This window comes from Amphibalanus amphitrite, unplaced genomic scaffold, assembly GCF_019059575.1.
Source record: "Amphibalanus amphitrite isolate SeventyFive unplaced genomic scaffold, NRLGWU_Aamphi_draft 000440F_arrow, whole genome shotgun sequence".
In the NCBI taxonomy this organism is placed as follows: domain Eukaryota; kingdom Metazoa; phylum Arthropoda; class Thecostraca; order Balanomorpha; family Balanidae; genus Amphibalanus; species Amphibalanus amphitrite.
Genome location: NW_024881934.1, coordinates 265,333 through 278,303, shown reverse-complemented (window position 1 = coordinate 278,303; position 12,971 = coordinate 265,333). Strand labels below are relative to the sequence as shown.

At 54.5% G+C, this 12,971-nt stretch overlaps 1 protein-coding gene across 3 annotated transcripts in view; it reads right to left on the bottom strand.

Moving 5' to 3' along the window:
- LOC122391491 (PH and SEC7 domain-containing protein-like) overlaps window positions 1-12,971 on the bottom strand; it is a 60,829-nt gene that overhangs the window by 29,717 nt on the left and 18,141 nt on the right. For all 3 annotated transcript variants that reach the window (XM_043385497.1, XM_043385498.1, XM_043385496.1), the window contains exons 3-4: window positions 7,865-7,918; window positions 6,489-7,497 (exon numbers count right to left, since the gene is read on the bottom strand). In XM_043385497.1, the coding sequence (XP_043241432.1) occupies window positions 6,489-7,497; window positions 7,865-7,918 (1,063 nt within the window). The remainder of the gene's footprint in view (window positions 1-6,488; window positions 7,498-7,864; window positions 7,919-12,971) is intronic.

Here is a 12,971-nt window from a genome sequence, read left to right as displayed (position 1 = left end):
AGAGGGAGAACACACACTGTTACAACCCGCCACTGTTACTGAGGACAGAGGAAGAACACAGACTGTTCCAACCCGTCACTGTTACTGAGGACAGAGGGAGAACACACACTGTTCCAACCCGTCACTGTTACTGAGGACAGAGGGAGAACACACACTGTTCCAACCCGTCACTGTTACTGAGGACAGAGGAAGAACACACACTGTTACCACCCGTCACTGTTACTGAGGACATAGGGAGAACACACACTGTTACAAGTCCTCACGGTTACTGAGGACAGAGGGAGAACACACACTGTTACAACCCGTCACTGTTACTGAGGACAGAGGGAGAACACACACTGTTCCAACCCGTCGCTGTTACTGAGGACAGAGGGTGAACACACACTGTTACCACCCGTCACTGTTACTGAGGACAGAGGGAGAACACACACAGTTCCAACCCGTCACTGTTACTGAGGACAGAGGGAGAACACACACTGTTCCAACCCGTCACTGTTACTGAGGACAGAGGGAGAACACACACCGTTACAAGTCCTCACTGTTACTGAGGACAGAGGGAGAACACACACTGTTCCAACCCGTCGCTGTTACTGAGGACAGAGGGAGAACACACACTGTTACCACCCGTCACTGTTACTGAGGACAGAGGGAGAACACACACCGTTACAAGTCCTCACTGTTACTGAGGACAGAGGGAGAACACACACTGTTACCACCCGTCGCTGTTACTGAGGACAGAGGGTGAACACACACTGTTACCACCCGTCACTATTACTGAGGACAGAGGGAGAACACACACCGTTACCACCCGTCACTGTTACTGAGGACAGAGGGAGAACACACACTGTTCCAACCCGTCACTGTGACTGAGGACAGAGGGAGAACACACACTGTTCCAACCCGTCGCTGTTACTGAGGACAGAGGGAGAACACACACTGTTACAACCCGTCACTGTTACTGAGGACAGAGGGAGAACACACACTGTTACAACCCGTCACTGTTACTGAGGACAGAGGGAGAACACACACCGTTACAAGTCCTCACTGTTACTGAGGACAGAGGGAGAACACACACTGTTCCAACCCGTCGCTGTTACTGAGGACAGAGGAAGAACACACACTGTTACCACCCGTCACTGTTACTGAGGACAGAGGGAGAACACACACCGTTACAAGTCCTCACTGTTACTGAGGACAGAGGGAGAACACACACTGTTCCAACCCGTCGCTGTTACTGAGGACAGAGGGAGAACACACACTGTTACCACCCGTCACTGTTACTGAGGACATAGGGAGAACACACACTGTTACAAGTCCTCACTGTTACTGAGGACAGAGGGAGAACACACACTGTTCCAACCCGTCGCTGTTACTGAGGACAGAGGGTGAACACACACTGTTACCACCCGTCACTATTACTGAGGACAGAGGGAGAACACACACTGTTACAAACAACCATTCACCGTTACTGAGGACAGAGGGAGAACACACACTGTTACAACCCGTCACTGTTACTGAGGACAGAGGGAGAACACACACTGTTACAACCCATCACTGTTACTGAGGACAGAGGGAGAACACAGACTGTTACAACCCGTCACTGTTACTGAGGACAGAGGGAGAACACACACTGTTACTGAGGACAGAGGGTGAACACACACTGTTACAACCCGTCACTGTTACTGAGGACAGAGGGAGAACACACACCGTTACAAGTCCTCACTGTTACTGAGGACAGAGGGAGAACACACACTGTTCCAACCCGTCGCTGTTACTGAGGACAGAGGGAGAACACACACTGTTACCACCCGTCACTGTTACTGAGGACAGAGGGAGAACACACACCGTTACAAGTCCTCACTGTTACTGAGGACAGAGGGAGAACACACACTGTTCCAACCCGTCGCTGTTACTGAGGACAGAGGAAGAACACACACTGTTACCACCCGTCACTGTTACTGAGGACAGAGGGAGAACACACACCGTTACAAGTCCTCACTGTTACTGAGGACAGAGGGAGAACACACACTGTTCCAACCCGTCGCTGTTACTGAGGACAGAGGAAGAACACACACTGTTACCACCCGTCACTGTTACTGAGGACATAGGGAGAACACACACTGTTACAAGTCCTCACTGTTACTGAGGACAGAGGGAGAACACACACTGTTCCAACCCGTCGCTGTTACTGAGGACAGAGGGTGAACACACACTGTTACCACCCGTCACTATTACTGAGGACAGAGGGAGAACACACACTGTTACTGAGGACAGAGGGTGAACACAGACTGTTACAACCCGTCACTGTTACTGAGGACAGAGGGAGAACACACACCGTTACAAGTCCTCACTGTTACTGAGGACAGAGGGAGAACACACACTGTTCCAACCCGTCGCTGTTACTGAGGACAGAGGGAGAACACACACTGTTACCACCCGTCACTGTTACTGAGGACAGAGGGAGAACACACACCGTTACAAGTCCTCACTGTTACTGAGGACAGAGGGAGAACACACACTGTTCCAACCCGTCGCTGTTACTGAGGACAGAGGAAGAACACACACTGTTACCACCCGTCACTGTTACTGAGGACATAGGGAGAACACACACTGTTACAAGTCCTCACTGTTACTGAGGACAGAGGGAGAACACACACTGTTCCAACCCGTCGCTGTTACTGAGGACAGAGGGTGAACACACACTGTTACCACCCGTCACTATTACTGAGGACAGAGGGAGAACACACACTGTTACAAACAACCATTCACCGTTACTGAGGACAGAGGGAGAACACACACTGTTACAACCCGTCACTGTTACTGAGGACAGAGGGAGAACACACACCGTTACAAGTCCTCACTGTTACTGAGGACAGAGGGAGAACACACACTGTTCCAACCCGTCGCTGTTACTGAGGACAGAGGGAGAACACACACTGTTACCACCCGTCACTGTTACTGAGGACATAGGGAGAACACACACTGTTACAAGTCCTCACTGTTACTGAGGACAGAGTGAGAACACACACTATTCCAACCCGTCGCTGTTACTGAGGACAGAGGGAAAACACACACTGTTACAACCCGTCACTGTTACTGAGGACAGAGGGAGAACACACACTGTTACAAACAACCATTCACTGTTACTGAGGACAGAGGGAGAACACACACTGTTACAACCCGTCACTGTTACTGAGGACAGAGGGAGAACACACACTGTTCCAACCCGCCACTGTTACTGAGGACAGACGGAGAACACACACTGTTCCAACCCGTCACTGTTACTGAGGACAGAGGGAGAACACACACTGTTCCAACCCGTCACTGTTACTGAGGACAGAGGGAGAACACACACTATAACGACCCGTCACTGTTACTGAGGACAGAGGGAGAACACACACTGTTACAACCCGTCACGGTTACTGAGGACAGAGGAAGAACACACACTGTTACAACCCGTCACTGTTACTGAGGACAGAGGGAGAACACACACTGTTACAACCCGTCACTGTTACTGAGGACAGAGGGAGAACACACACTGTTACAACCCTTCACTGTTACTGAGGACAGAGGGAGAACACAGACTGTTACTGAGGACAGAGGGAGAACACACACTGTTACTGAGGACAGAGGGAAAACACACACTGTTACAACCCGTCACTGTTACTGAGGACAGAGGGAGAACACACACTGTTACAAACAACCATTCACTGTTACTGAGGACAGAGGGAGAACACACACTGTTACAACCCGTCACTGTTACTGAGGACAGAGGGAGAACACACACTGTTCCAACCCGCCACTGTTACTGAGGACAGACGGAGAACACACACTGTTCCAACCCGTCACTGTTACTGAGGACAGAGGGAGAACACACACTGTTCCAACCCGTCACTGTTACTGAGGACAGAGGGAGAACACACACTGTAACGACCCGTCACTGTTACTGAGGACAGAGGGAGAACACACACTGTTACAACCCGTCACTGTTACTGAGGACAGAGGGAGAACACACACTGTTACAACCCGTCACTGTTACTGAGGACAGAGGGAGAACACACACTGTTACAACCCTTCACTGTTACTGAGGACAGAGGGAGAACACAGACTGTTACTGAGGACAGAGGGAGAACACACACTGTTACTGAGGACAGAGGGAGAGCACACACTGTTACAACCCGTCACGGTTACTGAGGACAGAGGGAGAACACACACTGTTACAACCCGTCACTGTTACTGAGGACAGAGGGAGAACACACACTGTTACAACCCGTCACTGTTACTGAGGACAGAGGGAGAACACACACTGTTACAACCCGTCACTGTTACTGAGGACAGAGGGAGAACACACACTGTTACAAGTCCTCACTGTTACTGAGGACAGAGGGAGAACACACACTGTTCCAACCCGTCACTGTTACTGAGGACAGAGGGAGAACACAGACTGTTACTGAGGACAGAGGGAGAAAACACACTGTTACTGAGGACAGAGGGAGAACACACACTGTTACAAGTCCTCACTGTTACTGAAGACAAAGGGAGAGCACACACTGTTATAACCCGTCACTGTTACTGAGGACAGAGGGAGAACACACACTGTTACAACCCTGTGATAACAAGTGAACGCAGCACGAGGACGGCGTCAGTGAGTTCAGTCTGTAGGTTTAGCGATACATGGAGGTAGGCATTGTCACGCACACATTCAGAGATACAATCAGTGGTGCGGCGGCGTCGGACGGAGGGAGACTCGCCGCGGCCCTCCCCCGGACTGAGGGAGACACACCGCGGCCCTCCCCTCCCCTCCCCCGGACTGAGGGAGACACCGCGGCCCTCCCCTCCCCTCCCCTGGACGGAGGGAGACACACCGCGGCCCTCCCCTCCCCCGGACTGAGGGAGACACACCGCGGCCCTCCCCTCCCCTCCACGGGACGGAGGGAGACACACCGCGGCCCTCCCCTCCCCCGGACTGAGGGAGACACACCGCGGCCCTCCCCTCCCCTCCCCCGGACTGAGGGAGGCACACCGCGGCCCTCCCCTCCCCTCCCCTGGACGGAGGGAGACACACCGCGGCCCTCCCCTCCCCCGGACTGAGGGAGACACACCGCGGCCCTCCCCCGGACAGAGGGAGACACACCGCGGTCCTCCCTTTCCCTCCCCCGGACTGAGGGAGGCACACCGCGGCCCTCCCCTCCCCTCCACGGGACGGAGGGAGACACACCGCGGCCCTCCCCTCCCCCGGACTGAGGGAGACACACCGCGGCCCTCCCCTCCCCTCCCCCGGACTGAGGGAGGCACACCGCGGCCCTCCCCTCCCCTCCCCTGGACGGAGGGAGACACACCGCGGCCCTCCCCTCCCCCGGACTGAGGGAGACACACCGCGGCCCTCCCCCGGACAGAGGGAGACACACCGCGGTCCTCCCTTTCCCTCCCCCGGACTGAGGGAGGCACACCGCGGCCCTCCCCTCCCCTCCACGGGACGGAGGGAGACACACCGCGGCCCTCCCCTCCCCTGGACGGAGGGAGACACACCGCGGCCCTCCCCTCCCCCGGACTGAGGGAGACACACCGCGGCCCTCCCCTCCCCTCCACGGGACGGAGGGAGACACACCGCGGCCCTCCCCTCCCCCGGACTGAGGGAGACACACCGCGGCCCTCCCCCGGACTGAGGGAGACACACCGCGGTCCTCCCTTTCCCTCCCCGGACTGAGGGAGGCACACCGCGGCCCTCCCCTCCCCTCCACGGGACGGAGGGAGACACACCGCGGCCCTCCCCTCCCCCGGACTGAGGGAGACACACCGCGGCCCTCCCCTCCCCTCCCCCGGACTGAGGGAGGCACACCGCGGCCCTCCCCTCCCCTCCCCTGGACGGAGGGAGACACACCGCGGCCCTCCCCTCCCCCGGACTGAGGGAGACACACCGCGGCCCTCCCCCGGACTGAGGGAGACACACCGCGGCCCTCCCCTCCCCCGGACTGAGGGAGACACACCGCGGCCCTCCCCTCCCCTCCCCCGGACTGAGGGAGACTCGCCGCGGCCCTCCCCCAGACTGAGGGAGACACACCGCGGCCCTCCCCTCCCCTCCCCCGGACTGAGGGAGACACACCCTCCCCTCCCCGGACGGAGGGAGACACACCGGCGCCTGGCAGTCCTGCCGTGACGTAATGGCACACACCGCGGCGGCGCTCCCTGCCCGCCGGGGTCCATGAGTCAGTGGCGGGGTCCGCAGGCCGCACTCACTCCCCCAGTGTGAGTCAGCGGGAAATCGAATCAGCCACCGGCGGACGGCGGACGGCGGACGGCGGATAGCGTGCGGTGAGCGGAGCCACCCACCCGACCACTGCGCTACGCTGCGGGATGGACGGCAGGTGACAGGTCAACAGGTCCATCAGGAGTGGCGGACACCCGGCCCCCTCTGCGGCTCACTGCTCGTCGATGTGCCCCCTCCCTCCAAAGCCCCTGCGCGCACCCCTGCCGGCGGCGGTACTGACTTTTTGCCGAGGTGCCTGGAGACGTCCGAGCGCCGGAAGCCCTCCAGCATGTAGAGCCGCTTGGCGAGCCGGCCGGCCGACGGCCCGTCCACGGCCCTGGGGCAGGGCGGCGGCAGGCTGCGCTGGCTCTCCGAGTCGGAGCCGTCGTCCGAGTCGGGACTGCCGGGGACGGGGCCGGGGCCGTGTGCTCCGCTCTGCTCCGTGGTCTCCCCGTTCAGCCGGCTCTCACCACACGGCCGGCCGCCGCCGGCGTCGTCTGTCCGCTCGCCGCTCCGGCCGCTCGCCGTCCCACTGCGGCCGCTGCTCTGTGCGTTACCCTGGTCGTTACCCAGGTCGTTACCCTGGTCGCTCCCCAGGTCGTTACCCTGGTCGTCCCCCCGGTCGTTGCCCTGTTCGTCCCCCCGGTCGTTGTCCTGTTCGAGTATTCGCTGTGCCGGACTCGGCCCGTTGCCCCGCGCCGTGTCGGTGTCGGGCAGTGGGTCCACGGATCCGGCCCGCTCCGCTGCGGAGTCCGCCTCCGCCGGCGGAGACAGGAGCCGGTCCTCGGAGCGGGAGCCGCGGAACAGGCCGCCGCCGCCGCCGGACGGAGCCGCCGGCGGACTGGTGGGCGCCGAGCCGCCGCCGTCAGCCGGCGGGCCCGGCGGCGGCAGCTCGTCGGCCGGCAGACGCGACAGATTCAGCATCAGCTCGCCGGTCATGGTGAACGCCTCGAAGCGCGGCCGTCCGTCGGCCGGCGCCGGCGCCGTGCCGCCGTGGCCGTTGGTGTGCGCCGCGCCGTCCGTCTGGCGGCGCGCCTCGGACGGCGGCGGCAGCGGCTTGGCGCGCCCCTTGGGCGGGCTGTGTACCAGCGGCACGCGCGGCACGGCGGCCGGCGCGCGGCGCGACGAGCCCTTCATGGCCACCACCTCTCGGACGTGGGCCAGGTCGCGCTGGGTGATGGCCGGCCGCAGCTGCTCCAGGGTCTGCGGCGACTGCAGGTACTGGCTGACCCGCTGCCGGACCGCGTCATCTGCCGGCACACACACACACACACACATATGACGTCACACGGCGACATGCCCGTGAGTGGGTGGTTACCACTAATCCCCCCCCCCCCACTCTGTGACTGGTAATCGCCCGAGTGGTAACCAACCGACTGAGTGAGTGGTAATCGCCCCCGTCTGCGAGTGGTAATTGCCCCATTAGAGTGGCTGGTATTGGCCTCACTGTGATTGGAAATCGCCCCCGTGAATGGTATCGCTCTCGCAGGTGAGTGGTAAACGCCCGGACTGTGAGTGGTAATCGTCGCTGTTAGTGAGTGGTAATTGCCCTTGAGAGTGTGTGATAATCGCCCCGCCGCGCTGTGAGAAGTGGTATTCGGCCCAACTCAAACTCACCTTTCCGCAGTTTGAGCGAGACCGACTGCTCCGAGAGCCGCAGACATTTCAGCACTGAAACAAACGCACAGAGAGCGGTCAGCTCGGCAGTCTGGAACGTACACTGAGTCACAGAGAGCGGTCAGCTCGGCAGTCTGGAACGTACACTGAGTCACAGTGAGCGGTCAGCTCGGCAGTCTGAACGTACACTGAGTCACAGTGAGCGGTCAGCTCGACAGTCTGGAACGTACACTGAGTCACAGAGAGCGGTCAGCTCGGCAGTCTGGAACGTACACTGAGTCACAGTGAGCGGTCAGCTCGGCAGTCCGGAACGTACACTGAGTCACAGTGAGCGGTCAGCTCGGCAGTCTGAACGTACATACACTGAGTCACAGTGAGCGGTCAGCTCGGCAGTCTGAACGTACAATGAGTCACAGAGAGCGGTCAGCTCGGCAGTCTGGAACGTACACTGAGTCACAGTGAGCGGTCAACTCGGCAGTCCGGAACGTACACTGAGTCACAGTGAGCGGTCAGCTCGGCAGTCTGGAACGTACACTGAGTCACAGTGAGCGGTCACCTCGGCAGTCTGGAACGTACACTTAGTCACAGTGAGCGGTCAGCTCGACAGTCTGGAACGTACACTGAGTCACAGTGAGCGGTCAGCTCGGCAGTCTGAACGTACAATGAGTCACAGAGAGCGGTCAGCTCGGCAGTCTGGAACGTACACTTAGTCACAGTGAGCGGTCAGCTCGGCAGTCTGGAACGTACACTGAGTCACAGTGAGCGGTCAGCTCGGCAGTCTGGAACGAAGGTACGCTTAGTCACAGTGAGCGGTCAGCTCGGCAGTCCGGAACGTACACTGAGTCACAGTGAGCGGTCAGCTCGGCAGTCTGGAACGTACACTGAGTCACAGTGAGCGGTCAGCTCGGCAGTCTGGAACGTACACTGAGTCACAGTGAGCGGTCAGCTCGGCAGTCTGGAACGTACACTGAGTCACAGTGAGCGGTCAGCTCGGCAGTCTGGAACGAAGGAACGCTTAGTCACAGTGAGCGGTCAGCTCGGCAGTCTGGAACGTACACTGAGTCACAGTGAGCAGTCAGCTCGGCAGTCTGGAACGTACACTTAGTCACAGTGAGCGGTCAGCTCGGCAGTCTGGAACGTACACTGGGTCACAGTGAGCGGTCAGCTCGACAGTCTGGAACGAAGGTACGCTTAGTCACAGTGAGCGGTCAGCTCGGCAGTCTGGAACGTACACTGAGTCACAGTGAGCGGTCAGCTCGGCAGTCTGGAACGTACACTTAGTCCCAGTGAGCGGTCAGCTCGGCAGTCTGGAACGTACACTGAGTCACAGTGAGCGGTCAACTCGGCAGTCTGGAACACACCTACACTTAGTCATCACCATTGAGAACTGCTTACTTTATGTTTGTAACTACACATACTTAGCATGCATAGTATGCACCAGTATAACGCCTTTTGGGGCGACTAACGGAGCGAGCGAGAGGGTGGGCCTTGCACGTGCGAAATTTCGAGGGGGTACAGGGACCCGCAGTTGCTACTGTACACATATATTACCAATTTAGAATTGCGCTATTATTTGCTAAGTGCTGGCCATTGGAGAAAGGAAATGTAGCGCAAAGCATAAAGGAATAACACATGTTTGCTCCTAGCACGTATGTTTTGTATAATTCCTCTTACCGCAACAGATATTCTTCCAAAACTACAATCGTGCTATTTTTCCGCGCCGGTTGCCTCCCCAGAGCCCGTCCTTGGTATCGCCTATAGCTTCCGTTCCCGCTACGTGAATGAAAGTCACGTGACTACTACAAGTTTGCGCTCAGTACTAACACACCCAGCTCGAGGGCCGGTCCGTAGCGGGGAGGGGTAGAACGCCTGAGCTCCAGCGCAGTGGACGTGGTGGTGGCCCGTATCATAAAGAGGCAACCGTAAGCAGAACTACAATTGCCGCAGTTTAAGATTATGATCAAGTTTTCTTTAGATGTATTGATTGACAAGTAAGTGCAATGCTTATCCGATATAATAAAACGGTGTCCAAGGCCTTGGAAGAACTATAAAACATATTCAGCAACGTATAAATTTCTGATACAGGCCATGACCTTTCACCTTGCCTCCGGGGAGGACCGCTCAGGAAGCCACATACCGAACGAATCGAGGCCTCGCAGCGCGGCGGCAGAGGAGGTGGATAAACCATCGCCAGATCTTTCGGTTACTTATGTTTCCAGAAGAAGGAGGGGGGGGGGTGGAGGGTGAGGACTGTTTTCAACCCACTCACCAATCCTTTCCTACTTATAGCTTACCGAAAAATGCAATGCAATGGTGGCCGTCACGAGATGTAGCGAAGAGTGCCTCAGCCACACCGGTTTTGAGTTAACTTTAAGCATTCGAATTCAGGCCAGTGATCGTGAAGCATTATTTTATTTTTGTCGTGCATGAGCTGGGATGACGTGGTCCAAGTTAATTGCGAAGAAACGGTTTTAGTTTCAGAACATTTATGAGGCTAGTCGCGCCAAATAGTATACGTTTGTTGTAAAATGTCAAATAGAATGTTGACGTGCTATCCAGATAATGGAATTTATTTGACACAAGAAGTCAAAAAGTGGCATCGTTAGTCATCCTGCATACCTATAAATCGATTCGTCACCTTGGTTCGAGCTCAATAGTTGTTTTCGCGAATTATCGGTTTCGTTTTCTTTTATTTGGGGGGGGGGACAGTTTATGAGCCAGTAACCACCCTCCCCAGCCCCCCCCCCAAACAACAATTGTTGACAAATACTGTGATGGCCTAAAAAAATGCCCTCAATTGTGTAACGTAGGGAAGAATGAGGTAAGTTGAGCCGCTTTTGTTTTTCGTAAGCTACAGGCTAACTTACTGATCATTTTTCTGCGTTCACGGGTTGGACGGACAGAGTGGTGATTTGCGCATGTAATGGTGGCCAGAAATGTTTCATACCGCTTATTTTTGTACTGAAAGGCTACGTCAAAAATCATCTTGCACGTTGCTCATCTTACCCCATGGGCGGGGTAAGTTGAGACACGTCGTGGGGAAAGTTGAGCATGGATGGAAAAAGCGCAAGAAAAAGCGAACCTCTTCTTTTCCCGGGCGCGGCGAAGAGTGGGCTCTTTTATTTACTACATGGCATACATACTTATGGCAAAGTTTTTTTTTTTTTCCTCCATCAAAAAGTGACTGTTTTAAGCCTTCCAATAACTCGTCAAGTTTTCTATCACGGAAGAAATCATTTTATCCTTCAGATAATCTGCAAATCACTTACAAAAAAAAATCCTACCATTTTTATTCAGCAGAAACAAGCGCAGCTCAGTTTGGTTTTCGACAGCGGAGACAACAATGGCTTATCCGGCTCATCTTCCCTCAGGTGAAAATGGCTCATCTTGCCCCACCCGTGGCCATTTTCGATTAATGACACCCGCTAAGGAAAATAACCATGCACCGCAGATAACAACCATCTCTTTTTAAAGACAAAACATGTCTTAGTTATCAGGGGCGATACCACATGTTACCGGGTGCTGAGCGTGAGAACGTTGCCGTCTCACGTGAAAGACTGCAGCATCGTAAGCGAACGGCACATGGAAGCTCAAGTCAATCAGTGCCATAGGAGCTGAGAAACATGGGGTGGCTAAACTTGCCCCTTGGCTCATCTATACCTCACTCTCCCCTATTTGGGGCTCGCAACCTTGATTCGTTAAAGTTATTTGTCTGTTCATTATAAAAGCTGTCAAATTTGCCGTATCATTAAACTTTTATTGAGTTTGTATTTCACACTTATCTAAAATGAACAATTTTGTCACTGGCTTCTTTTATGAATGGAATTAGATGGTCGCATGAATGAACGAATGAATAGCTCCATTTGAGCATCAGCTGAAATAAATCCTAAAATTTAATCTACCAGTCTGCAACGAAAAGGTCAGTGCAAGTTAGGTGCAGTCTCTAATCTATGCCGTTTTTTATTAAGTCTCATAGTTCCTTAATCTTGAGCCGCTTCTCTCACGATTCATTTTATGTGGTGCTTACATTGTTCAAGAAGTTATATTATTCGAGCTCGTTGGTCTTAAAAACTGCTATCGAAGTAAATTAAAGTGTTTCGGGCTTAGGCACTTAAAAAGCAATCGATATTTAAACCTCACTTATTTAGGCATTTCTTTTCAGCGTCTTACATGTAGCGGAGGGGCGTAGAAACCCTCAGCCATTCGGCCCTTGATAAAAAGAGCCAGAGCTTCGCTGAAAAATAAAAAGAGCGAGCTGCTCGTGACGAGAGAAATCCGATGATTTGAGGGTCCTGGTCATCGCTGACGAGAAAAAGCCAATTATTTTTATGTCCTGGTCAATGCTGAGATCCTAGGTCACTGATTGACCTCCCAGATCAGGTTAATAACCCAAAAGCACGGAAAATTGGGTCCTGCTAGAATTTCTACAAGTAAAGTTTGCTGGGACTTGGCTTGCTTCTGACTCCGAATTTGCACTTGCTTTGATCAAAGATGATGTATCAAAGCATTTGGGGTAGGATGGGTCACGCCAGATCGCCCATTAGGCGTTCTGCCGGCTATATAGAATGTTAACCAGCACTTACAGCCTTGCAACATATTGCATAGGCACTATAACTGATACCTAAGTATGCCTAGTTTTCAAATGCTAAAATGGGTGCTAAATTTCAAACCAACACTTCCCAAAAACCACAGTAAAAAGGTGTAAATTTAAGGAAGTTAACCGAGATCATTTCAAGTAAATGACCTTAACCTGAGTTTCACGTGACCTTGGCACCCACAACAATTAATGAGACAAACATTAGATAGTATATTTCACATGTTGTCACGTTGCTAATCACGAAACGACTATGGAAACACACAGAAGATGTGCGCTGACTTTCAATTGCTATTCTGGCCTGACATGATCTTGAGAAAAATAATCACAGGTTAAAGGTAATTTGGTTCAGGGATTTAAAATTCTCAGACAAGATGCAAAAATGATAAGGGCTATTTAATTTTCCGGGAAGTTGTAAAATTGATTAACTCCATGGCACCAAAGAATCGTCGCAATCCTTCGCTTTGCCGCGATTTATTGGTGTAAAACAGCGGGCGCGGTCTACTTACCTCT